At 43.4% G+C, this 26,925-nt stretch overlaps 3 protein-coding genes across 5 annotated transcripts in view; all 3 read right to left on the reverse strand.

The window, feature by feature from the left end:
* Window positions 1-12,668, reverse strand: part of SLC20A2 (solute carrier family 20 member 2) — a 57,414-nt gene extending 44,746 nt beyond the window's left edge. For both annotated transcript variants that reach the window (XM_039379867.1, XM_027721730.2), the window contains exon 1: window positions 12,591-12,668. The gene's annotated coding sequence lies outside the window, so the exon portion shown is untranslated. The remainder of the gene's footprint in view (window positions 1-12,590) is intronic.
* Window positions 1,491-15,841, reverse strand: SMIM19 (small integral membrane protein 19). Of its 2 annotated transcripts, none has more exons than XM_027721738.2 (3): window positions 15,640-15,841; window positions 15,364-15,488; window positions 1,491-3,039 (listed from the first exon to the last, which is right to left on the reverse strand). In XM_027721738.2, exons 1-3 carry the CDS (start codon window positions 15,804-15,806, stop codon window positions 2,987-2,989), a joined length of 345 nt encoding a protein of 114 aa, XP_027577539.1. In that variant the 5' UTR covers window positions 15,807-15,841; the 3' UTR covers window positions 1,491-2,986. The 2 variants fall into 2 exon arrangements, with proteins under 2 accessions (XP_027577539.1, XP_027577538.1); XM_027721737.2 differs by lacking the exon at window positions 1,491-3,039 and adding an exon at window positions 13,305-14,220 and having other exon boundaries at window positions 15,640-15,835.
* A 6,785-nt stretch (window positions 15,842-22,626) lies between these two features.
* On the reverse strand, window positions 22,627-26,913 carry POMK (protein O-mannose kinase). The gene is made up of 2 exons (XM_027721720.2): window positions 26,330-26,913; window positions 22,627-25,806 (listed from the first exon to the last, which is right to left on the reverse strand). Exons 1-2 carry the CDS (start codon window positions 26,615-26,617, stop codon window positions 25,033-25,035), a joined length of 1,062 nt encoding a protein of 353 aa, XP_027577521.1. The 5' UTR covers window positions 26,618-26,913; the 3' UTR covers window positions 22,627-25,032.
* Between the last annotated feature and the right edge of the window lie 12 nt (window positions 26,914-26,925).

Raw genomic sequence — 26,925 nt, forward strand, 5'->3', positions numbered from 1 at the left:
TCAGGAATAGCAAAGGGGATTCCGTGAGGAACCCTCCCCTCTTCCCTGCCTTCTGGTGTTAGAATCAGAGCTAGTCATGTCAGGACCCTGCTATGCCCACCACAGCTTGAACTGGGACTTCTCTAAACCCACACATTTCCCTTGCAGAAAATGGCCAATCCAACAATGGGAATGGCACAGCACTGACGCAGGTGTCTCCACTCCACATCAGCACTGAGAGAGAGAAGAGCCACACCACTTCAAGGAAGAGTGCAAATTCTGCAAGTATCAAAAAAAAAATCAAGTAAAAAAAGAGAAAATAACATTAAAAAAAATTAAGTCTTCTACGGTAGCCACACATGACAACTATCTGAGAGTGCTCTGGAATATGGAAACACATGCAGAGCATACTTCTTGCAAGACCTGGAAGGCACTAAGGTCTACCTCTGTCATACTAATAAGGAAAATTTACTCACTGTTATCCATAAAACAAATGAGCAAATGGATCATCATGTAAATAAACAACACTGAATACTCAGGAAAAAAGTATAGAAAATATTTTTTCTTTTAAAGAAGTTATCAAGGAGTCTATAATTAATAAACAACTGGTTGTTTCTGGTCACCAAGACCTTCTGAAGTCACAGAAGTTGTTTTTTCTTCCATCTCTTCTACACGTAAATTAAAATAGGGAAGATTAATTATGCCATTTCTTCAACTATCAATCAGTTCCTCAGCCTTGAATTAAGCATATATTTAATTAAATCAAATTAATAAAATTATGTGAGGAAAACAGTTGCCCTGAAACAGTGGAATACATTACTCCCCAAATGGGCTTAATATTTCAATCAACACTGTCTTCAAGCATTTAACCAGTTACCTCCCACAATTTGATTTTTTCTTTAAAACTTCAGCAGACATGAACACCTTTTAATCGCTTCATTTAATACAAATAACTAAACAGATTACAATAAATTTGGGCTATATTACAAGTTTATTTCTTTCAAATCTGAAGTACTATATTTTTAAAAGAAGAATAATCCTTTCCAATTTTAAAAATTTCTCAGCCAAGCAAAAAGTATTTTCTGTTCTCTAAAGTAATCCAGAACATGGACCATATTGTTCACTAACGTACATCTATTCTGGGATACACTGGCATGTTAACCTAATGTGAAATTCAGGGGTGCAGAAGACTATTCTGTATCTAATTTAAACACAATCATCAGTTACTGACAAATCTATTTAAAATACAAAAAAAATTACAAACTGATCCACTGGCTACTCTAATCCTGGGATTCTACTTTGACTGAGATTCTCGAGGGTTTATTCAGAAAATAGAGTAATTGCACAAACTCAGAGGCACAGTTCTCTGTGAAGAAAGTCTTCCACAAGAACATGCAAAACCCCACACTCAGTGTGCCTTACAGGCAAATACCATGAAAGGAGTAATGCTGGAAGAAACACTAAGTGAACATAGAGGCAGAGGTAACACGAAGAAAACAGAAATGTGCAGATTTACTTGTTCCAGTCAACAACAGTAGCTAAAGTTTATTGATTTCAGTTTCAGCAGCTAAAAATCCATAAAAACATTTTTATATGATACAGACAATACTATCCCATATTCCATTTTCTATCAAAGTAATAATATAGGCTAGGATTTTCTCACAGGCATTGCAATTTACTTATCAATTGGTAAATAAAACTTATTTTAAAATATAAATATTACTATGTGCAAATAGTTTTTGTATCCCATTGTGATTTAGCTGTTTAACTATATGGAAATATATAAGTAAAAAGACTGAAAAAAACGTAACTGTTAGCTACAAAAATAGCTGGACACATTCTCAGCCACTGTCTCTCAATTGTTCCCTTTATATCCACTATAAAATTATTTCCAACACACTAGTCACATCTATTCAGAAGAAACTAAAATTATATGATTTCAAACTATTTTCATTAGAAAAACAGTTCTTTAACAACTGCTTTTACTCTTCCATCTAATTATATACTATTAGAGGCCAAATATTCAGTCAGTATACAAAAATAACCAGAGCTTTTTTTAAGGATAAAACACCAGATAGGCTTTCGTAAGAAAAATAAAGCTGCTCTTTGTCTCTATGAGCAATACTGTTCAATAAAGGAAAATATGCATAAATTTAAATTTTTAAATTACTACAACTAAGTCCGTTCACAGCACCGTTAAGTTGTTGGACTGCATGGATAGTATGTCCTTGGAGATACTTCACGTAACAGCCAAGATGTTTAAAAAACTACCTCTCCAAAAATCTCTCCCCTAACTCTCTCTATATATACTATGTAATACGCACTTAAAATCCCACAGTCCTGACAAGAAATCTTATCTGTCTAAAACGTTTTTATGATCAACAGTCAAATAAAAAAGATTGAACTGATTAATATTTGATTCTGACATCTGTCTAAGGACAGTGTAAGAACAATACACTATAAGGTTATTCAAATTAGAGGGTTAGCACTGTCTTTTTTTTCTTTTACCTATGCACCTGTCACACCTTTTATGCAAAGGCTGTTTATCAAATGCAAGCAAAACCCCTGACTTCCTATATCGTAATGGTAATGGTCATGGTCTGATCTTTTCCATATTCAATGTATGTTTCTACAAATAAACCAAAACTGATTTCAAGTACAAAGCAGCAGCTATCTAATCCACAAATAAAAGCTACAGTGATGTTCTGCTCTTCCTAAAACAAGCTTGAAGTCATGATTATATTAAAGACACAGATGGGAGGGGATTTTTCAACTTCCAAACAGACATGCAAACAAAGTATTACAATCCAGGGGCGCAGGCAAATGAATAAACCAGAAAACTACGTGACGTTTGTGCAGCGTCCTCTCAAATCCTGCAATCCCTTCTAGAAAGTCTGGGTCTACATCTCCCTCTTCTTTACTCATGTTCTTCTCGCATGGCTTGGTCTCAGAAACTTTCCATGCCTGTAACGGAAACTTGAGCCAACTTCTTAAATGTATGATTTCTTCATCTCCACTCATCATCCACTTCTGTTTCTGAGAAGCTCCTCATCATGACACCTGTATCTCAAGAAGCAAAACAGGAAACATCACAGGGATGAAGCAATGAAAGATGAATAATAATATGCCTCTGTGTCTTTAATAAAATCCCAACTTTCATTCAAGTTCCTTTTAGGAAATCAGAGTTCCTTTCACAAGTGCAAAGTTTACAAACCTAGCTTGGCAAAACATTGCATGCCAAAATTGGGGTAACCAATGGAACTCCCCAATCTGTACCTCCAATTCTGACATGATGAGCAGGAGAAATCCTGTACCAGCTAGCCTTACATACTGTGGAAAATATTATCGGGTGCCAAGCTTGCAGAACTAGTCTGCGGCAGGCAGCTCAACTAAAAGAAACTGCTGACCCATCTGCTGACTTACCCACCACTGAAAACAATGCCAGTTATCTTTACCCAGGACCCATTTGTCCAAGTAAGTAGAGCTCTAGCCCACATCTGAGATGAAAAACAAACATGTAAGTCTCTCCTCCACTTTTCCCATTGCCCCTTAATCTACACAACCTCCATAGTACCTTTGCATTTTTACACACTTATCAGGTACCACAGGAGATGCCTTCTCGGCGTTACAGCAGCTTAACTACAAGGTGACGAAGGCCAAAGGTATTTTCAACATGTCATAAAATTTGGGACTGCAGTGGAGGGCACTTGCCTACCTGTTTTTGCCACCCAAAACTTGGGATCAAACAGGCCCAAAGTCAAGAGCAGCACTGTTTAGAGTCTAACAACAAAAAGGCAGAGGAATGACTCATCCGCAAAATGGAGACACAGCCATCTTGCGTCCAAATAAGCAGCTTAAACCATTTGCCTGCCTTACAATTTTGCCTGAATGCTGAATGGGGGGGTGCAGGAGAAATTATTTCTGCAGCCTTTAGGACAGATAAACAGGCACCAAAACCATTCTGCCAGCCAGCTCTCTGTGAAACAGAAGCATGAAAGCAATTTTATCTCTCCCTTTTAGGGTTAAGGCCATCTTTAAATAAACATTAGCATCAAAACATCTTGGTAGGAGAAGCAGTGCAGACCCTACATCTTATCAGCTACCATCTAAACTTCTCAGAATTCCACCTCCCATCTAAAATCCTCCTTTCTTCTGCAAAAGCACTTGACAACAGCATGCTCCAAAGACTGTGAGTCAGAAAGACAGTGAATCAGAAAAACAGTGTAGTCCTTCACCAACTCCTCCCTGTGAAACAACAGGTCATTTTGGCTCTCTTACACTAGAAAAGAGGGACAGCTGTAGGGACAGAGTCCCATCGGAGCACAAAAAGTCTTGGCTTTGGTTCTTGCACATTGCAATCAAGAAGATAGCTGAGCCTTGGACAGTCAAAGCAAGAAACCCTTTCACAGTGCTCTGGGTATTGCAGAAACAATAGCTTTTAAGTAACTGGACAGAAATGTATTTGCTATGCTGGTATTACATGTCAAAGAAAAATACATATTCTCTCAATTCTGAACTCTTGAATCCTTACCCACAAAAGTGCTTAGAAGGCAAATAGTCCCGAAAGCTTGTAGCTCGGTGATCATGCCTGCAATTGAGACACGCTACTGCCTACTCAGGAAAGGAAACTATCACAGATTTCAAGAGTTTACAAGCTTCCAAAAGCACAAAAGCTGAGGCAGCCACACTTGTCTTGCTGTCAGGACACCCAGAACATGTCCATATACTATCCAATTATTTTATACCACAGTGATTCTTAATCTTTTATCATGATGATCACTGTATACAAGTAACAGAAACCAGAATTTTAATGTTCCATGGTCATCATAACTCCATATTCTCTCAGAGCAGTAGAAATTAACTGAGGATAAGTAATTCAATTTATTATTTACATCCTCACTCATTAATCAGATGTCTACAGTCAGCACATACACCATACAGATTACAAGGCATGCAGTCTGCTCACTGTTGCATGCAGAAAGAGAACCGCAGAAAAAGATTAATAATTGTCAAAAAGATCTGATGCTGACTGCCACCTGAAAAAACCAAGGAATTTGCAGTTTTCTTTTGAAGAGACAATTTACTGTCAGGCTGGTATTTCTAACTTTGATCTTCCTAGCAGCCAACACCAGCAGAAGCTCAGTAACAGAAACTGAAGCTTTGTAGCTCAGTAACAAAACACAGACACCTCCCAGAATGTTAACTCGATTATAGTATTTTGGCAAGGAAGCCTTCCCCTTATACCTTGGGGAAAGTCTTAAGAGATTAAACAGTGCATGTTTTAAAGGCACGCATGCCTCAATTATTTGGCGTAACTGTTCATGCACCTAATTGCATTGAGAGAAAAAATATTCTATGGCAAGTTGCTCGCAAGACTGAAATTGTTCCTTGTTTCCCAAGGAAATATTGCTTATATAACCACAATGACTGTCCCATACACAAAAATGTAATTTTTAAGGCCAAATTCAACCTAATCTCATGCAAAAGGACAGAGATTCACAGGTACTCAATTCCTACAACAGACTTGCAAAATAAGTAACCAAGGCAGCCCCTGAGCAACATGTCTGGTTCACAAACATCATGGAGACAAGCATGTTTTGACTAAATATACCCAAGAACTATAAGGCAGAGAGAAGCTGCTCAGGCACTGTGTACTGTTGGGAAATCAAGGATGCTAACAGTACTGCTGTATACTGGAAGGAAAAAAAGAAGGAAAGATGTTTAAGGAACCACAGTGCCACCAAAACCGAGAAACCTACAGGGAAGTCTCATCTTCACTAGGGCAGCTACTCACAGAACTACTTTTGAATCTATGGAGCGACACCGCAATGCTTTATGTGCCTCTAATGAATCCTGAGAAGTGCCTGCTGACATGTCCCACTTAGTTCTGTGCTCGGTAATATTGTGTGGTGTAATTATGCCCAGTTTCAAATGTACTGATTTTCAATTTCTCTTAAATATCCCTTTGTTCTTGCACTATTGGAAATAGCACAGCTATTAACCGCCCCTGTTGCCCTTCCAAGAGCTCCAGTCTGGCTTGCACCATAAACTTCCAAGACATGCTATATGCTTTGTTACAGAGCAGGAGCATAATCTGAGGGCCTTTAAGGCAACAACTGAGCAACCTCTATCACATATCTAGCAACATTTCTTTAACCTAAATTTCTGGGATCTGCAGGAAAGTTGGCAGTTTCATCAGGATTTCAGCAGGTCCTACCCTCTTCTAGATCTTGCAAGCTCACTCTTCTCGTGTTTTCCACTCCAGAGCTGCCACCCTTACAAGCAAACTGCTTTGCCCTATGTTGTGCTCTTTGAACCCTGCCCAAGATTCTCATAAATTTAGTTACGAAAAAACAGATAAGAAGCATACCACACTTCTTGTCTTTTCCAGGTCTGTACAGGAACCTCTCTCCCTCTGAGCAAAGAACTGCCCTCTCATCTCCATGCCTGAATAAAGAACAACATGGTCCAACCATGCAACACCAATTTGCTGTTGGGCTGATGTTCTGTGGGCTGCAGGTTCCCCTGTGCAATAACTTCAGCCTGTGTTGTTACTTTTTTCCTTATGGATGAGCTCATGATATATTCACCATGATTATTATGCCAAGTACTTACTAAAGCTCCAGTGTGATTAATCACTGCTGTTTCTGCTCATACAACATTTGCAAGATGCCATCAAGGCATAAAGCCACACCTTCATTCAACAAAAGTTTGGTGGAAAAAAAAATGTATGCAAGCAGCAGACAAGAGAGGGAGACTCTTAAAGCAAACTTCAAGTTCTGGATCCTCTCAATCTCCCCAAAACACAGTCCTGCTTTCAGTTATTACTTGGGCTGCATTTTCTTCTCCCAGTCCCTGGAGCTAAAACTTTGGACTCCAGGCCACAGGTTCTTAATCCCAAAGTCTTTAGGAGAGAAAGTGAGAAAGGCTAGTATCTCATGGGAAGATGGTCCCCCAAGGAGATGACAGAGTTTTAACAGCATCTGTGAGAAATACCACACAGCCATCACTGTTTTACCATAAATGTGATTATGGGCTTGGAACTGGTGAATTATGGCAAAAGAATACTTCTTTGCCTCAACCAAAATGAAAATCACACCACTTCATCCCTCTTCAGAATGATCTTCAGGCAAGCAAGAGGACAAGAGAAAACATCTATTCCAGCTTATGGTCCATAAACAAATTAAGCTCTTTAATGATCAAAATAGCACCAACAGAACTGGTAATAGGTACCACTTTGCCAACAGTTACCTCATTAAGTAATACAAACACATGCAACTTTTTTCTCTATTTGAGTATCATAGATTGATTAGTCAATAAAATGACAGGTCTCAAAATGGCAGTTAAATTGGCACGGACCTGTCCATGCTTTTTAATAGTTACAGCAGTCTTAGAAATTCTGTTTCAGAGCGATGACACTTTCTAAGAGGCCATAAACACTTTCCTGTTCTTCTGTCTCACGTGTGTAAAGACAAAATCCTGAGCTGGGTACTTATACAATGCTCTTAGGCAATGCTAAAACAGAGGTCCAAGCCACAAGTTTCAGAACACTGCCATACCAGCATCTCTGGGACCTCTGATCAGCCATCAAGTGGTTTGCCTTTGGCATTTCAGAATGTGCTGAGGTTGAAAGAGAAGACAGTAATGATACAGAACAATTCTCCCATCAGCAGTGGCAAAAGTAATCTCGGAGGCATGGAGTGCAATGCTTTCACCGCTTTTGGGTTGTTAGTGACTATGAAGTCAAAAATATGTGATATTTTCTGTTTGTCGCACACAGAAACAGAATCCGGGTAAGAAAATTTTTTTAACGGACTCGACTAAGGCATTTTTGGTTGCTAGAATTTTCAATCTGTTGTGATAAAATTAGCTTAAAATAAATGTGCAATAAAAGCAGTACATTCTTTGCCTAAGAAAAAAATCCACTGGCCATTTACAGATCATGTGAACTCAGTTATTCAGTTGAGCTAAAAACATCAATTATTCCAAGCCTTATCTGACTGTAGATTTGGATATGTTTAACAATGGCACTGCCACATATCAAAATGCATGACCAGCCACAGCCCTTTACCAAAGCAAGGAAAAGTTCCTACAAACAATGGTTGCTACCATTTAACAAAAGAGTCAGGAAGAAAAGAGGTAAGACTGAAAAACCTGCACCTCTGCCTCTATCCTTCAGATCTTCTCTCTGAAAAGAAAAAGCTAGTCTTCCTCTTCTGTCAGTCCACCCTTCCTTCCATATTACAGCATAAAGAAATGGGTTGCCTTCAACTATCACTCCTTGATGTCAAACAAGTAAAGCTACAGAAGATTATATTCTTACTTTTTTTTTTTCTCCTGCAAGCTTTTCATCAATCAGTAAAAGGATTCACCCAGTTGGCTCTGTATTGCCTAATCGGAGTGTACACCGTGATCCAAGCAACAGCAAAAAAGTCGTTCAAGCATACCTGGTGCTCTGTGCTGGGTAAAGTTCACAGCAGCTGTTTTGAGTCCCAGAAAGACATCTGAGAGAAGCACCATAAATAACGACATCACATGGAGTCTCCCATTGCACAACCCACATACATCTTTCCTGCTCAGGAATTTATGCCTCACACTCTTCACTGTCAGTCAAGAGCATGTTACAAACTATGTTTCCAATATGACCCAGAGGATACTTCGGAAAGTAATACAGCCCTCCTGTTGGCCAAGTCTTCTCAAAATACTCCTTCTACTCCATTACAAAAAAGACAAATATGTCTATAATCTTATCAAAGCCACAGTCTTTCTGAAGAGCAAGCTATAGACCCACATGTGCCTTTTAAACATCATGGATGACCAAAACCAGTTCCAGCAAGTCTGACAGCCTGGCAGAAACTGAAGGGGGCTACTCCTTCACAGACTAAGGATCTAAGTTCTTCTTCAGATGTGCTAATGTAAAGTATTATCTCAGTCTCCAATTTCAATAAATGCCAAATCTGAGCAGCTCCTTTTTAGGATTAATTCATTTTACTGCTAGATTAAAATTAAACCAAATTCTCCTAAAAAATCCCATTCCTAGGCCTCTGCAAGGAGAGAATCACTTTTCAAAGCAGTGTCTAGCTATAACTGAGAAAGAAAATATATAGCTATTTTATAAAAATGAGATTTTTTTTTTCTTTTTCTGGAGTTTTGCCATGAATTGCCTTCGAGGGCTTGGTTCAGAAATTCCAAATTCAGTTTATTGTTTTTCTTATTAAGAACTAACTCCTTTTAGTAGTTTTGTTAATCTTGGAGTTTGAAGTTATTTTTATTACAGTAACGCCCAGAGTTTAGATATTCCGCAAAAAGATCAGGAATTATTTTTATTAAAGTAACACCCAAAGCTTAGACATTCTTTGCAAAAATGAGGCAAAGCACCTTCATTCTTAAAAAGGTTCTTAGTCTTTTCAATGCAAACACAGACTTCACAGATACAACTGAGCACTGAGAAGTTTCATCAGCCATTTTTAATCAGAGAACTGGGAAAAAAGTTATGAAAGTAGGATTCTTCTTGCCGGAAAAAAATCCTTAGCCTTTTGCTCTTCACACAATGCATGGTTTTTATCTTCCTCGCTTCTTGCCCTCTGTTATGGAAGAATTAGCACTGATTTCCACTCCCCGATGTCAGATTTCTCATGAGACATTTCTGCTGCCTTTGGGGTGCTCTGCCAGCAGTCAGTATATGCAGTATCTCTGCTCAGGCTCAGAATCTGTCCCTCAGCCAGCGGGGAGTCCCACTGACCCAGGCAATGTCAATTTCTGAGGGAGCTTGTTAAGACTACAAAAAACTGGTTTGTCGCCCTTAACTCTTATGCCACAACAGAAATGGGGCTGCAATGTAAAGGATCTTACCTCCATTCTCGGGGGGCCTGAGGCACTGAAACCTTCTGTTCTTCACTGGCAGCTCTGTCTCAAGGACAAAATCAAGTGTTGCCTTTTTGTTTGAGTGACTATGTTAATAAACAACATCCAGGTTCCTTACCATGACTAAAACACAGTTTAAGTGTTTGGAGGGGAAAAGGAACACCTTTTGATCACTACTTCCAATTTGGACCATAAGCAACCAAGACTGAAGACTCCACTTTGTCAGCAAGCCTCCTCCAAACACTGCTGCTCTTTAGGCATAGCAGGCCAAAGACATCATGGATTTAATTATACATTTTCTAACAAGGTGCTGCTTCCCCGTTGAAAACTGTCATTACGTGCCTTCTTCAATCTCTTTAATGTAGAAATTAGGGCTGGGGCAAAATCTTTTCAATTCCTCCGAACGAGATGTTAAGTTGCAACATATCCACCTTGCTCTGTGTAGCGTGTATAATTTCAGCTTGCTCAATAGCAGTGGCACTCCTGAATTCAGGAGGACTTTAAAAGGAGTGATTATGCTCACGGAAGTAAGCTAACGTGAATAAACTGCCCAGGCAACAGGGAGACATTCCAGAGCCCTGTGCTGTCACCAGGCTTTTGGCCAATGCTGCTTAATCATATACGCAAAACATAAATTACAGAAAGATTCACCACAGGTTAGAATATTCTCAATGAATAATGTTGTATTGCGCTGAAGAAGCTTCTCCTGCAAAATGTCCTTAGACAAAAGCACTGGGATCTTCTCCCCATTTTCAGAGCTTCTACTGACATCAGCAGTACAAGTGGTATAGCAAAGGTTTCCTCCACGGGTCTTCTCAATGGATCAGGCACTTTTGGAAGGGAAGTTTGAGTGCAAGTTTAGGACCACTCAAACATCACGCTGCTGAGATTCCTAACTCTGATGGCTAGCTATAAGGCACCACGGCAGCTGCTGCAGGCTATGCTCCCATCTGGGCTCAGCCGGCACATACCAGTTCATACTATCCAGGCATGTAGCACTGGACTGAGACTCAAAATGCTCGTGGCATGGAGGAAGATATTTTCACTACAAGGCCCACAGAGTTTACGATGTCTTCAGCTTTAAACACAGACACACTCATAGCTTAAAAATTTAAGACGCTCTTGAGCCTCGTCACAGAATTTATACAGCTCTATCCAAAAAGCTTTGATCTTCTGTACAGCACGGAGCACAAACCCTAGCCACCCACATTTTGGTTATGAGGAGAGAGATGACTTTTCCACCACTTAACAGAAGATTACAGTTTTCATGTAAGATTATAGTGTCATGGTTGTAACTTCATCTGAAGGCTGCAGTTACAAAGATCTGACTGCTCAGCAGCTCACATGGAGACAATAGAGAGGTCAGATTCTTAAAAACATCTGTTATAAGTGAGAGCAACTTGTTAACACTTTTTTGCAGTACCTTATAGAAGTAAAGTTTTAACTGCTTAGAAAGTGTTCCCTCACATGCTTCATGTTATCAGACGCCACTAAATCTACACATCATAATAGCTTTTTAAACAGGATTGGGTAAGATAGAAAGACTTCCCCCTGTACAGCATTCTCAAAAATAAACAAAACCGAAGATAACTTTGGTATGATTTTTTTGAAGGTCACAAACTTTCCCCATCCCAGACATCTAATGTATGAACAAAGTTTCACGAGAGCTTAAGAATCTGCTCCAGTGCATGTCTACAAGCCTGACTACTAAGAATGGATAAAAAAATAAAACAAAAAAAAATCTGTTGTCTCTCTACCCTATCTACCTTTGATTTTAGGCACTGATTTTTAACTACACACAGGATTATGGTTTACCGGGTAAAAATCACTGCAGAAATCTGAGGTAAAATTTCGAAAGCTGACTGCACCTTCCATCCCAACGCATACTTGTACCGTAAAACTGAAATATAAAACCCCCTGCAGAACAGTGTTTAGTTTCACTGGGACAGAACTTCAATGGCTGCAATTGCCAGGAAAACAAACCACAATCTGCCCTTCCCTCACGGCTCAAGCAGCATTCTTCGAACACCCTGGCACACACAAAAGGCCGGGGACCTGGAAAAGCTTTTGCTTCTGTTGCTCCTCCTTAGAAGCCTTTCATCTGAACAAGCAATTTTGTGAGATGCTCGTGCCGCTACCTCAGGTCCATGAATACAAACGAAGCTGCATGCCTCTCCAGATTTCTAAGCGTTTCACGGTGCTTTCGGCTCCGCTGAGAGACAAACTGTAAAATTATAGTCTGCAGTCTGAAAGACGGCTGGGTTGGGTAAACTAGAAGGCACGAGTCCATTCTGACATGCTGCTTCACTAAAGCGACTGGAGCCGCACCGGGTGTGCGCGGCGGGCAACTGCCCCGGCGGAGATGCGCCATTGGAAAGGCTTCGTTCCCTGCCTGCCCGCCCGGGTGGGCAGGGCCGGTGGGAAGGAGGGAGGGCTCAGCTCTCCGGACAGGCACGAGCCCCGCGCCAGGACATCGCTACGGCGCCCTCGGGGCGATCCCGGGCACGGGACGTGCTGCGAGCGCTCCCGCGGGGGATGCAAGGGAGACTCCGCCCGGCCCGGCGGCGGCTCGCAGCCCGCCCGCGGGGATGAAGACGGACTCGGACACCCCTTCCCCGCCCCCGACCGCGCTTTCTCCTCGGGCGGCCCCTTCCCGCCTCGCCCCGGCCCCCGGCGAGGTGCCCCCTCCCCTCCCCTCGGCGCAGACGGGGCGCGGGGGACGGCGAGGGCGGTGCGGCCCCACTCACCGCCCGGCGGGCGCCTCCGGCCTCCGAGCAGCAGCGGCGGCAGCAGCGGCGGAACCGGCGGCAGCACCAGCGGCGGCAGATGCAGCTGCAGCAGCCGGCGCGTCCCGGAGACGGAAGTGCGGGAGGAAGTGAGGTCGCGCGGAGAGGAGACGGCGGCGCTTCCGGGGGGTGGATGGGGACGATGGCAGAGCGCATCGGGGAGCTCTCTGTGCCTCGTAAACCCCGCCGAGGGACGGGGAGGAGGTGCGGAGCCGGGACTTCGCACCTGGGAAGGACATGGCACCGGCAGCCCCGGGGCTCCCGCGTCCTCCCCACTCCCCTTGGCCACCTCTCCCCGGCCCCGCGGAGTGACGCCGGTGCTGTTTCCCGTGGTGATACGTGAGAAAGCTGTCGCAGCGGGCCATGCTTCACCCAAACGAGCCTTTTCATGGGGCACACCTTCTGCCACTGTCAGTTCGGCCCAGTTCATGTTTTACAGTCCCTACGGACACGAAAGTACAGCTAATTTCAGTCTAGTAAGATTCGGTGCACAAAGCCAAGTTTCCTGATATCCAAATGGAACCTCAGTGCTGCTCACCACTGCTTCAACACTTTATATTTATTTCAGCATGGAATAGGAAAAAAACCTCTGGACTTACACTCCCAACTCTGTGCTGTTTGTTCACCATTCGGCCAACTCAAGTCATGTAACCTTAGGAATTACAGCATGATACATTTTCAAGTAGTTATCATGATTAGATGCTTTTATTAAGAAGTAATTTCCGCAGCATTCTTTAAATTGACTTGATTTTGTGATTTACCTAGAAAGAAAAAGTAACTGCAGCATGAAGTCTCTCCTGGATAAGCTGTGACCTGTTTATACAGATTTTTATAGACAAACCCATTCTTTAAAACAATTTGACTAAATTAACCTAATCACCTTTGCTATTAACATTATAGTAATGGCTTTAAGAGTCATCTGGATGTGTAGCTCTCTGTGTACTTCTCGAAGTTTCTCCAGGAAAGGTTCACAGTATTGCATACGCAACCTCCAAAGAAACAGAGAGCAGAACCTTTTTGCACTACCACCAGCGACACTCGGGGCTCTCAAAGCTGTTCACCTTCAGGCAGTAAGGCCACAGTGTCTTCACACTTACTGACTGCATTCAACAAATTCAACAATCCATTATCAAGGAACACAAGGGTTTCCAGGCAGATAGATACTGCCTTGCTTTCTCTAGGGTGCTGTTGCCAGAGAAGGTAGGTGCTGATTTCCACAGTGCTAGCAGAGAGAGAAATAATTTAAATCACTGGTAAGACTACACTTCTCTACCCTCAGAGGCTTCTCTGAGCAGGTCTGCCCTGTTTTGGGTACCTTCATGCTGAATTTTTCAGTAGGCACTCAGTTCACCTCACGAGGACTCAGCAAACAGCTACTAAGAACAAAGTTTTAGGAAGAGTCCCCTTCCTTTCCCCCTTGCCTACACATATGTATCAATCAAGAGGCATTGAATATAGCTCCGCACTGACTCTTATAATCAGCACTGGATACATATCCTGAGTTCCTATAATTGTGGGCTTCATTCCACTGAGAGCTGTACGCTTTCAGTCTGTTTTGGTGGCTGCTGCTGCTGCTGTTCATACTTCCTCGCTGAAAAAAAGAAACACCAATCAACACCAATTATATAATTTATTTTATACATGTATATATATGTTTATGCATGTATAGATATCTGCAAATATATACGTGTAAATATGACAATAGAAAGAGACTTAGTATCAGAGAATGTAGTTTCACCACAGCCACACATGGGGAAGTTTCAGTCACCATTTGGAACTTCTCTCCTTTAGTGTTTGGCCTTGAAAATGCTGAACAGTAGGGTCATAGCAAAATGTCAGTAAATAAATGGCAGGGAACTATGATTCCATTCAGGTCCTTTCATTAAAATAAGTAAAATTAAAGACTATGGCTTCAGAAGTATTATTACAAATGACCTGAACAACTCATTAGTCACACGGTTGACCTCCACATTGCTCATCTCCTCCACAATACACAGGCCACAAGCTAACAATTACACTGACTTCAAAATTAAACTAGTTATCAAAGCAAAGGGAGATGAAAGAGTTGCGTGCATGGTATAAGCACCATCAAAAAATGGCAGCGGGCATCTCTACACAGGAAGAACATCCTATCTTGTTCTTACAGAATGCAATGGCCTGGTCTAAGAATCTTTATATCAATCTTTGCACTTAAAAGGTGGTTTCAGCTCATTAAGTATTTTTTCCCACATTCCCTCTAGGTATGCACATATGGCAGATGTAAAGGAAGGCCACGTGTTTCTCTGAATTGGGCCTCTGGAATAAGAGGGGCAAGGGGCTCTTTCCTGCCTCCATCCTGACCTTCAACATTAAGATGAGTGTGGCAACACTTGTTGGTACAGTAAAATTCTCATTTATTTTCAATTTATGTGGTTGAGTTACTCATGATTCCACAGTCCTCTGAACATCTACAAATCCATCCACGTTTTGACAACATTCTGACATTCCAGGCTCTTTCAAAGTTAAACATGGGATTCGTTTTGACATTTGCTTTCAGAGAACTGCACAGCCACTCTCTCCCTCCACACTTCCTCACACCTCAGTCCTTACAGCCCTGGCTGCTGCAGAAACCCTGCCCACATGGTGCCGCGGCTCTGCTCTGCTGTCCGCATCGCAAGCTCGAGGCCAGCCTTTTAAGAACGGACCCCAGTAGCGCCCACAGGCCCGAGGGAACCCCCTCTTCCCTCCGACTTACCGATGGAGTACATCTCCAGCTGCTGCCGCAGGCGGATCTTCTTCATGCTGTCGTAAAAGTTGGGCTCGGGCGGCGTCTCGGCGGCTGGGGGCAGGGTGAAGATGCGCATAATTCTCCTCTTGTTCCTGCGACGGGGGTTGGGGGGCAAGGCTGTGAGAGCTGTGCCCCTTGCACGTGGGGCCGGCGCGGCCGCTTCCCCCGCAGGGAGCCCCCGTTGCCCGCAGGGAGCCCCCGCCCCGCTCCGCCCCGCCCCGCCCCGCCCGGGCCTCCCCTCACCGCCGCGCGTAGACAAGCAGGGCGAGGCTGGCCAGCACCACCAGCAGGTACACGTTGGTGGCCTCATTCCACGCCTCGTGCACCGAGTAGTCGATGGCGCCGCCGTCGCCCAGCGCAGCCGATGAGCCGCCGCCGCCCGCACCCCCGGCCCCCGCCACGGCCGCCATGGGGGAGCGCGGCCGGCAGGGGCGGCCCTGCAGCCGCCCCGGGAAGTGACGTCAGGGCGGTGTGAGGCACCATCGCGGGGGGCCCCGAGGGGCGCCGTGGATGCTAATTAATACTAATTAATGCTAATCATTAACTGTGTAACTGGCAGCCGGTGAACATCAATGCCTCTGTTTGCTAAAATTGTATGAACAGTAAAAAGTTTTGGTAGTTGGCTTGCCTGATTCGTGGGATACCACCAAGCACCTGGACTTGTGTGACTCTGAAATAAATCACAGAATCTCAGAATAAATTAGGTTGGAAAAGACCTCTGAAATCATCGAGTCCAACCTATGACTGAACACCACATGTCAACTAGACCATGTCACTAAGACGTCCAGTCTTTCCTTAAACATCTCCAGGGACAGGGATTCCACCACCTCACCACCTCCGTGGGCAGCCCATTCCAATGTCTGATCACCCTTTTCTGTGAAGAAATTCCTCCTAATATCCAACCTAAACCTCCCCTGGTGCAACTTGAGACTATGTCCTCCCATCCTATTGCTGGTTGCCTGGGAGAAGAGGCCAGGCCCCACCCCACCCCCCTCCCCCCCGCTACAATGTCCTTTCAGGTAGTTGTAGAGAGAATAATCAATGTCTCTCTCGAGTGTGTAATTATCTGCTTGTTGCACACTGGGTAAAGAATCCAATTTTTCTATACCGTCTGTGAGGCCCTGGGGCACTTCCCCAAACTTTCATTTTCCCCCCAGCTACTGGACCTTTGGGGATAGGACACACAGAGGGGTCTGCTTCTCTCCCAGGGATATGGGCACAGGGGATATAAGAAGTCCTTTCTCCTTTGTGGTGCCAGTGTTCGAGGATAAAGGAGCAGATGGGTTGGAGAGCGAGGAGAACTGTGAATTCAGCAGCTCTGGGAGCCTCACAGGCATGGAGTCACCTGCCTGGGCTGGAGCTCATGCAGTGGCAGTGGAATGGTGGGATGTAGTTCTGCAGTGCGTGGTGTTGAGAGAAAAAGAGGTTCAGATTGTCATAAGCTTTTGCTTTTCACATAGGAACTGAATTCGACAGTTTAGGTTGTCAAAATAGAAACAGGGCTTTCTGAAAGGTCTTGCCTTTTTTTTTTTCTTTCCCTATGCCAAAGTGGGAGTTGCTGGATGTTCAGATGCTGGAGCAACATAGCTTACTCCTATGCTCCATATGCTCCTGATGCCAAAAAGCACAATTCTAGGATAATGCTTTGGCAGAGCAAGCATTTCAGTTTAGAACCTTGAAAAGTTGCCTGAACTGGTCAATGAGATGCAGGTAAACTAGGCTGGTTCTAACACACACATACACAAAAACTGTTTTCCTCCCCTACTGCCTGAGGCGGCATATTTGAACTACATGAGAGGTTAGGTATGCTGTTCTCTATACTCTTCCCCTTCTTTCTATCCACCTCTGCCCTGATACTTCCTTTTATCATATCTTCCTTCAGATAGTAGATATATTACAATGTAGACACTAGGGAAATGGTTCATCTCCATTTGCTTTATGTATATTTGGGATATGTGCTTGTGTTGCAGTTATTCGTCTTCATGCTTTACAAGAAAATAAGGGGAAAAAAACCAAGTATTTTTTAGTGCATGATTTATCTAACCTATGTCAAACATTCAGAATTACACCTCCTGTGTCCAGGAAATGCCCTGACCTCTTACTGTGTGGAAGGAGTCAAGACACCTCACTTGGAAGGCACTTGCTTGACAGATGTCTAACCTGGGGAAACTTTTTTGGGGAGCTGTGTTCTCAGTGTAAGATGTGCCAAGTCTTTTCTCTTTTCATGTATGAAACAAATTCATTTTAAGAGGCCCCAGATCAGGACATAAAAGGATATGAGTGAAAATGACAAAATAAAAAATAAAAACCTAAGGCACTGTTGTCATGAGAAAAGTTCCTTGCCACACATGATGTGGGAAAGAAGGATAGACCAGCAATTAGACATAATTCTAGGTCATTAAGTTGGGATGGCACCCATGCACAGAACTGTGGAAACCACGAAGAGAGAGAGAAAAAAAGTCACTTATGCAACATGACAAAAGACAGTTAATTAAGCATGGTTTCACAGAGATCTTAAACAGTTTCTTGTGAAATTGAGGCTTTTTGTTTGCTTTTTTGGTTTGTTGAACTTTTTTGCTAACAGGCTGGACAAGAAAGTATTACGCATCTTTGGAAGAAAAGTGGAAAGAACAAACATAAGTAACTTGGGGGGTCTTTATATTTCATTACTATCTCTAGACCTCAGTTGAGATCAGGTTCCCTTGGATGAAGTGTAGAGAAGCTGTATTTAAGCTGTAACTAAAAGCACTTTTTGTATTAACCCTACAGGTTGCTCTGGACAACTCAGGAAGGGGCTGGAATGCCTCAGGACTCTGCACGCAGCTTCCCATCCAGAGGAAACCAAGGCCTGCATCCATAAAGCATGACTTCAGGTCCTGGGATTTTCTCTACAGCCTCTAGCACACAAAACCAGACTTCACCTCACTCAGCAAGTGCCTGGTTCATTTGATTTAATGAAATGCCTGATTTAAGTCTCAGATAATCCACCCGCCCCCAGCCTAGAAGACAGGCAGAGACAGAGTTTCTTCTCCCACATACTCCTCTGAATTTAGCAAATGTGAATCGGGGGGTAGGATAGGATTAGACTGAGGAGCACATCTGGTACTGCACTGTGTGTCAGCCTTGCAAACCTGAGGAAAAGAGGTGATCTTCCATTTACTGGCCTGTAGAAATAGGAGTTCTGGGGGTGCAGGCCTTCTGCATGACTTCCTTGACGAATCTGGTTCAAATAGCAAAGTTGGTTGACTCTTAAGCCTATATGTTATCTTGTCCTAGTACACTGTTATTTCCTCTTATAGCTTGGGCTTTTGTTTCAATCTTAGGCTCCTAAAGCACGTTCAGAAATGGGAATGCAAGCTGCTGTTGAACTTGGTCAGAGCAGAGTCAGGCCTTGAAATTGTCATTATCTGTACAAGAAATGGTGTGACCTGTCTGTGTAGATTATGTAGCATATTTATTTGTAGCTTGGATGGTATGGGAAGGGATAACCAATTCTTGTGTATGCTGTTAATGCATGAAGACATAAGTTGTCTTCTTATACTAAGGCTGCTTGTAGGGAAAGGACTGTCATTTTGTGCTGTGCTTTTATAACATCTGACCTCCAGGATCCTAGCCTGTGACCAAAGCATATAGGCACCAGACTAATAATATATAATAATAATATATGGCATTGGCATAAGATAAACTTACTTAATGGAGCCCCAAGCTTAGTTGCTAGATTTTCATCATTACAGACAAATAATCTTGGGGATTTTCAGATGAATTAGACCCTGCCCCTCCCACCCCTCTACCTCAGGAACGAGCTCTTGGAGAGAAAAACACATAAAACTTACAACTTTTACAAAAGTGGGAACTTTGTTCATTCCACAAAGAAATACAGAGTGCACTTGATAAAAGTACCTACTTTGGTCTCATAGATTTATCAATAGAATTGCTGAAAAGGGTCTTCCAGCTCTTCAGGGAAAAAATTTGCTTTCCAAAAGTCGTTAGCATCCAGCGACTACTTTAAATTTGACTGAAAGCTACTGAATGTTACCAGTTATGAAAATCCAGTTACTTCATATCCAAAATGTGAATGCTGGAACAGTAAGCTTGGTCTTTTGAAAATTATGGCCAAAGAATCTGTTTGTGTGTCTATATATAAATATATAATTTTTAATGGATTTTGAGTTACCCAGAGCTGAACAGAATCAGAAATTGCTGAGACATAAATATCACTCTAATGTAAATATATTCATCATTTAATCCTGATAAATACTGGATTATAGACTTCTGAACAGAGACTGACAATTATTGGAAATCATGTGGTCATCTCAAATATACAGTACCTCAATTTAAAAAAACCCACACAATCCTTTTTCTTTTCTAAAAGCACATCTAGCATATAATTTATTTGGTTGGACTCTACAAAATACACATTATATCATGCTAGAAGAACTTGAGAACCACTTTTTTCTTGTTCCCAGGGTCTCTTGACTGTTGGTAAGACATTACAGTCATAATGATAGAATCAGTTTACAGTTGCAAATTCTGCCAAATAGCTCACAAATTATATTTGGCAAACAGCACTGCCTCTGTTTCACAGAGATAATGATCTGATGTTTTGTTTATGTGGCACCAAAGGAAAATATTATTTTAGAGCTTGTGACAGAATTTCAAAAAGTTTGTGTGGTAGTATAGACTTCTGCTACATTTAAAAGTTACCACTCTATTAATGCAGAGTAACAAAGATTTTCAAAGTATCCTTCAAAAAATCAAACAAGTGTTCAATTAAATACATTGTGTCCATTTTATTTTCTCAGCATTTCCCCTGACCTATATAGCAGCTGGTATGGATATTCATGCACTACTCTTTACCTCTGATAGTGTCGAACATACAGAGGAGTTGCCGTGTAGGCTGCTCACCTTTACAGGATTCAGTGTTATAGAAGTGCTTTTAGGATGTAGTCTGAAACCCACTGCACAAAATGGGAAATACTACATCAGACTTGACCCACCTAGAAGCATGTAGCCAGCAGGTGGTTTGGAAAGGGAAACAAAATAACCTTGAGAGTGCTGTTCTTTGGATGACTCTGAAAAGAAAGAGACAGGAGCAGTGGGTTTGAAATGAATGTGGGACTCTGCTCTAAGAGAGGTGGTTTCTATTCTGTAAGCTGTAACCTACCTGGTAAAGGCTAAACTTTACTGGTAAATCCACTGGGAATTTTCTTCTGGCAACACCACTGGACCAAGAATAGAGCATACCATACCAGCAGTGGATCCAGGTGCCCTGACACAGTTGGCACCAGCAGCCAGCCTGTCAGCAGGCTCAGCTAGCATGCCCTAGGTCTCCCTGTCTCCTCTACTGCTGGCACAGCAGTGTCCCAGGAAAGTTCAGTCCAGGAACCAGGTGCTACTTCTTGAGTCTGGGAGGTGGTTTCTGCTTTGATTCGTTGTCTAGTAGCTGGTTGGGTGAGTGTGGATAGGATATGCTGTGGGATTGCTGCAGGGATGGCAGAGGAGGCATTGCCCAAAAGGGAAGGGCAAGGTGGTTACCTCAGCAAAAGGGTTGTCCTGTCTCTGGAGAGGGGCCAGACCTAGGGCCTTTATCTTGGTGATGACAGCAAACCAAAGACCTGGAATGACTGGGATCATATTTACCTTCACACTGATCACCTCGGGTGGTTTGGGGAACCTCCTCTGGAGTTTTCTGAAGGAGATAAGCATCAGTAGCTGTTCTTCTCCTTTTGCATCCTTGTGCAGCTTCTTTGACTGGACTTTTGGGATGGAAAAATGGGGATACAAAAGGAAATATGGCAATAACCATCCCCAGAGAAGTATCTTTTGTGGGAAGAACAGGGAATGTGGGACCCTTGATCTGAGCCTGAGATAAAAGTGATGCCTTAAGCCCCTAATATTTTTTATTTTATTTTTCTAATATTTTTAAGAATTGTAAGTTTTATAAGTAAGTTTTAAAAAGCAGCAACCTTCCTCCCCCCCCCTTGTCCCTTGTTCCTTTCCCTTGTTTATATATTCCCTAACCCTCTTACCCCATTCTATGCTCCCCATATCAATCCTGCTTCTGAATACAGCAGAGTGTTCAGTCTTTTGTCAAGGCAAGGCCTAGACAGTTGACAGAACAGCATATCAGGGCCTAAACCACAGAATACGGTCAAAAATTAGGTAACTATGTACCCTTTGTGCTCTGAAGATGGTGAAGATGATGAAGTAAAAGCCCCCAGACCCATTTCTCAGGGGGTGGACCCGGGGCGGACCAGAGGAAGGGCCACAGGGTGGACACATCTGGGATTGGATGGATGGTGTTATAAAATGTAATCTCACAGGCACGGCTGGTGCACACGTCCTGTAACATCTTAGCCTTGGCAAATAAACCCTTTCTTATCTCACCCCTAATTAACTGCTCCGGAGATTTTTTCAGCACCAAAATACACCGGCAACAAAGCCATCAGCTGTTGCTGAGGTTAGGCAGAGCTGTGGCAGTGGTCTTAGCAGGGGAGGTCATATACACTGGTCTAGAGCTGGCTGGGGAGTGGATGAGGAGAGAAGGGCTTGCAGGCTTCCAGCTGTGAACAGGCCTCTTCCTGCCCTTCCTCTTTTGATGTTTTCCACTAGACATACAAGAGCTGCTTGCACTGAGGCAGCAAAGTCCCTAAATATTTATCAAAGGCTGTCATTGGTGGTAAAAACTGGAATGCCCAGAAAAGAGAATTGGAAAGAGGGGAGACAACAGCACGCAGGGCCGTCCCGCCTTCTCCCCTCTCCATGAGGCCTTGTCTCTTCCCTTTAAGGGAAAAGAAGCTGGAACTGTGGGAAGGACTGGATTCATGCAGTCTTGAGATTGCAAAAGGGATTAGCAGGGAAGGACAGAAAGATGCATTAGGTACAAATGTGTGATTTTACTGAAAGACTGGAAGGAGGTGACATGCAAACAGTACACAAATACCATGAGCAAGTTAGAGGTGGTAGCCCCTTCAACTGGCAGGTGTGGCTCTTATAACACCCCTTATGTCTACCTGTCTTGCTACTTTAAACTCACTAATGCAAACCCAATGAGATCTTTATGGAAGTTTGCTAGGAAAATACTGGCTTCAAGGGCAGATTGTGGCTATGTTTGGGCATGAGAGGCTGCAACTGCTAATAACTAAAGCTAAACTGACCTTCATGCTGCCATCTAGTGTTTCCTCATAGACAGAACCAACATCCAAAAAAAGAAACTTTGCAGCTCCATAATGCTGTATTCAGAACAAATGTAATTTATTCCTGATGAAATACAATGCTGGACAACACACAGGAGAGGGAATGGGTAAGAGACATGTGGAGAACCTACTGCTCAGGGGGAATGTTTAGGGAGACATGTTTTCTTAAAACATTTGTAATTATTTCATCCAGGAACAGAGAGAGTCATCTCCACTGCAAGATGATTATTCAGCAGCAGAATCTGTCCTCACTTTTTTCACTCTGTGAAACTAATATAGCTGTTTGCAAGGTGCAACAGTACACAACAGAGAAAGAATCCTGACAAAAGCTTGTCTTAACAGAGAGAGACTAGCATAAGAAGCTTGGCAGGTTCTTCTTGTCTGTCCTTGCTACTCTCATAAACAAACAAATGGGATGTTTATTCACAGTCATCAGATGCTGATTTTCCTTTCAAGTGTACATGACAGCTAACAAAAGGTAACAAGTTGCTGTGGGTGGAACATGCAAAAGATTTGACTCTTGGCCCTTCATAGCTTGGTCCCTGGCTTTGAGAAGCTGTAACAGGACACTCTTCCAGCTGTTGCACATCCTGGATTCATGCTGGAACTGTAGAACTCTAGCCTTAATAGTTACAACTCAAGAGTTCATGGGCTGGATGATGCATTTACAACAGATAGAGCATTCTTTTCCCCCAGACTTCTTTTAGGTGTTTTGAGTCGAAGTTCAAAACAAACCCGAAGCATCCAAAATCACTACTCTCTTTTGGAGACGCTGTCTTCTGAGATTTGCCTCCTGACAACCTGAGCAGGAAAGCTGCAAGGAAAGACTGCACAAGTGAAAAAGGGCAAAAGTCAGCTAATTCAAGGAAACAGACTGTCCAGAGGGGAAGCCATAATCAGCAGCCTTCAAAGGGCTCCCGATGGCATTGTATGATATCAGGTACAAATTTACTAATTTGCAGGAAAGTTTTCCCATTTATAATAAAATTTTCGTACCAGGATTTGAACATTATATATGTGAACTGACTGCATGTTCTCAGTGCAGTCATAACACAGCTTGTTTAGGTGAAGAGAAACAGCAGCACAGAAAAGAATAGAACCAAAGTCTTCAGCAGAAAGGACCATGTACTTCTCTGCTTACAAGTTAAAACACGCAAGTGGTCTCAGGCCCTTAGATCCTTAAAAGACCTCATCCACAGCACAGGAATTCCTCATGTGCGCAAAGGTAGAGTCCACATTTCTGAATCACACTATTCCTGTTTTTTCACCAAGAGGACAATTGCATCCCAGACCCCAGTCCCATCAAACTGAGCCTACTGCTGGATTAAGGCATCATTATTCTTCTTCTCCAGCTGTTGGTACCAGGCTGTAACACCTATGTAGGAACCACAAGCCTTTTCCTAACACATCGAACAAGGCTGCTTTTTAGCAGTCTTTTTTTATGCTCAGTACTCTTTGAATTCACACCAAATAGAGTTGTATGCCTGAATACAGGGCTTTTCTTTTCCAAACCTTGTGTTTAATGCTCATTACTATGGAAGGAAGTCACATTCTCTTTCAGTTCCTTGTTCTCCTCCCTTCCATTGAGTCACGATGACACTCAGCAAGGATAAGTGAATGAAAAAAAGATACGCTTCAGCTCTCTTCCAAAGTGTTCAGGACTTCTGTGGATTAAAAAAGAGCAAGAGACTCCTGTTTTACAGCTTCGTCTCTAAAGAGCCCATCTGAGAATACCAAGGGACAAAGGCTTGAAAACCAAGAGCATATGTCTGTAAGCAGACTCTTCAGGATCTGCATCATCTGCTTGCTTACAAAAGTAGCTACATGCTTGCTGGTGTGGGATACAGGGACAACAGAGCAATGGCCATATGGCTCCAAAAACAATCTATTCCCCATCCAGCATGGAGAGACTGCCATTGGGGCTCTGGCACTGAGGCTTACCAAAATCTGAAGTGAACTGGGATACTCCTTTCTGAGTGACCACTGTTTTTACTCCATGGGAAAATGGATGAGGGCTTTGTGGATACAAACGGGCCAAAGCCACAGGAATTAGCACAAAGCTTGTGGGGGGCATGCCATGGTCTCTGCTCCCCCATCCTCTGCCAACCAGTTGAGGTGGACTAATTTTTTTTTTATTATTTTTCAAGATATTTTTTGTGTAAATGTTGCAAAAGAGTACTTATTATTTCTTAAGGAACAAATTTCCCCTGCACCCACACAATTTAATTTCTCTCTCTCCTCCTCTTCTAATAATAGATTAAACATACCAATGGGAAGCTTGCAGAGCTCTAGGATTGGGTAGATTTATTTTTTTTAATCAAAAGGTACGAGTTCAGTTGTTCTTTTCTTCTCAGTTCTGGGCACAGAGGCTTCGCCCTTCAGATAAGCTACATAAATAGGAAGGACATCAACTTCAGTATGTTGTTTGCCTCGTGATTCACTATAGCATTTCCCTAGTACCAGGCATGGCTGCCTCCCGAATAAGCAGAGTTAAAACTTTCCTGTAGGTGTCTAAGACCTCTCGGGCAGAAGGTCGTTCCACCGGGTCCTTCTTCTTACATGCTGCATGGATGTCAAACAAATGCAGTCGTACAATGTCACTTCCTTCAACATGGCCCAACAAAAAGTTGGAGACATCTGGGATTTTCCAGATGTCTGTTTTCTCATCATAAGGAGGCATGAGGTCATCTTTGAATGGCACATCTTCTCCATAGGGCCAACGCTGCTCAGGAGCTACAAACTCACCCTGGAGCTCCCGATGACCGCACTTCACCAGTCTGCCAGCACTCCTGTTCACAAGAGGCAAAGCATCCAAATCATTCACTAGGATGTGAAAGTCACTTGTCAGGAGATACTGAGAGAGAACCTTGTCCAGGTCATTCGAGTCGCACATCACTAAGGTGCCCAGAGGGCTGCTGTGCAGGTAACGAATGACACTCACATAGTCTATAGCAAGCATCAACCTGTGATGCCAGGTGTTCATGCTCTTGTATTTGGGAATGTGTAGAGTTTCATTCAGACCCCTCAGGGAGCCAAGAGGATGGTACTCGGTGAGGATTGTGAACTGCTGCTCACAGTAGCCAAGCAGCCGGACAACGTGCTTGCTCTGCAGTGCTTTCAGCATCTTCAGTCCATGGAGAAAGTCCTCCTTCAGCTCTGAGTTGGTGAGCTGCGAAAGGACCACTTTGTTTTCCTTCCACTCAGAAAGAAAGACCTGAGAACGCACAAGAGACACGTAAGACACATGGAGAGCCTTCTATGAACTGCTACCAGCTGCTGCTGACCTCTGACTATGATGTTTAGTCACAACTGCAAACTGCAGTTACCAGGCACAGTCAGTCTTAGGTAGGGCCATGTACCTGTCACAGCAAGCTCTTACTGATGTCATAATTACATCACGATTTCCTAAGTTTTCTTTGAAATGGGCAATGCAGGTGAGTTACTTCATATCACCCAAACAGACAGTCTTACTCTGCCATGATTGTACCATGCTCCACAAGCACTTCACTGATTTCTTTGATTTTGCTCGTGTAACTGGAAGTCATTTGGTATCAGAGAGGTGGCCCAGGTCATGCTCTCCTACCTGTTCGGTTCACCTTATCAGTAGCCACATGCTCCTGGATGTCTACAGTAATTAGGTGCTGTGAGGATAGTCATAACAGCAGTATGGGCACTAATTAGCCAGTGAACTGTGAAAGGCCATTATCTAGGAGAGAAGAAAGGAAAACCAAACTCACCTTTTTCACAGCACCTTCACCAACACATTTGAGTTTCCTGACTTCCCTATTTATAGCCTCGCAGGAAAGCCACGGGGAACAATTTTTCACTGATCCCAGTTTGAAGTGCCCAAAAGGGCAGAGGCTGGGGTCCATTTCAGTGTGTTCCAAAGAGTTGTAAAACTTGTTGAGGTAGAGGTAGAGAAGGACATTAAGGAGCAGGACGGCCACAAGAAGTAACGCCAGCGAGATGGACGACACCTCTCTGGGAAGAAACTCTCTCCTAACGAAGTGCGGTTTCTTTTCCATGGCCTTGCCCTCTGCATTCTCCGTGAAAGACGGAGGCTAAGCAGGACCCTCTTCCCAGCCCGGGGATGGACGCCTGTGGAGCTTTCTCAGCGCCGGCAGCCCAGCCGCCCCGCAGACACCTGCGCCCCGAGCCTGCAGCCTGCGAAGAGAGGCCACGCGTGGCGGCGGGACGTGCTAAAGGCGGCTTCGAGCTCGACGCTTGCCCCTCTGTCCATCCTCCTGATTTTCCAAGCGGGCGGGCCCAAGCTGCCGGCCGCCCCGGGTAGGGACGCTTGACCCCGGAAAGCACGGAGAAGCGCGGCCGTGCG

The sequence above is a fragment of the Pipra filicauda genome, unplaced genomic scaffold (genome assembly GCF_003945595.2).
Source record: "Pipra filicauda isolate LSUMZ 115617 unplaced genomic scaffold, ASM394559v2 scaffold17_size4572894_pilon, whole genome shotgun sequence".
Classification (NCBI taxonomy): domain Eukaryota; kingdom Metazoa; phylum Chordata; class Aves; order Passeriformes; family Pipridae; genus Pipra; species Pipra filicauda.

Excerpts from the sequence above, each read along its gene's own strand:
- SMIM19 (XM_027721737.2), bottom strand. The coding sequence starts at position 15,806 with ATGGCGGCCGTGGCGGGGGCCGGGGGTGCGGGCGGCGGCGGCTCATCG. Across the intron at positions 15,489-15,639 it reads CTGCTTGTCTACGCGCGGCG|GAACAAGAGGAGAATTATGC; the intron begins GTGAGGGGAGGC and ends CCCCCGTCGCAG. Across the intron at positions 14,221-15,363 it reads GCTGGAGATGTACTCCATCG|CGAGGAAGTATGAACAGCAG; the intron begins GTAAGTCGGAGG and ends TCTTTTTTTCAG.
- POMK (XM_027721720.2), bottom strand. The coding sequence starts at position 26,617 with ATGGAAAAGAAACCGCACTTCGTTAGGAGAGAGTTTCTTCCCAGAGAG. Across the intron at positions 25,807-26,329 it reads GTGAAGGTGCTGTGAAAAAG|GTCTTTCTTTCTGAGTGGAA; the intron begins GTGAGTTTGGTT and ends GTGCGTTCTCAG.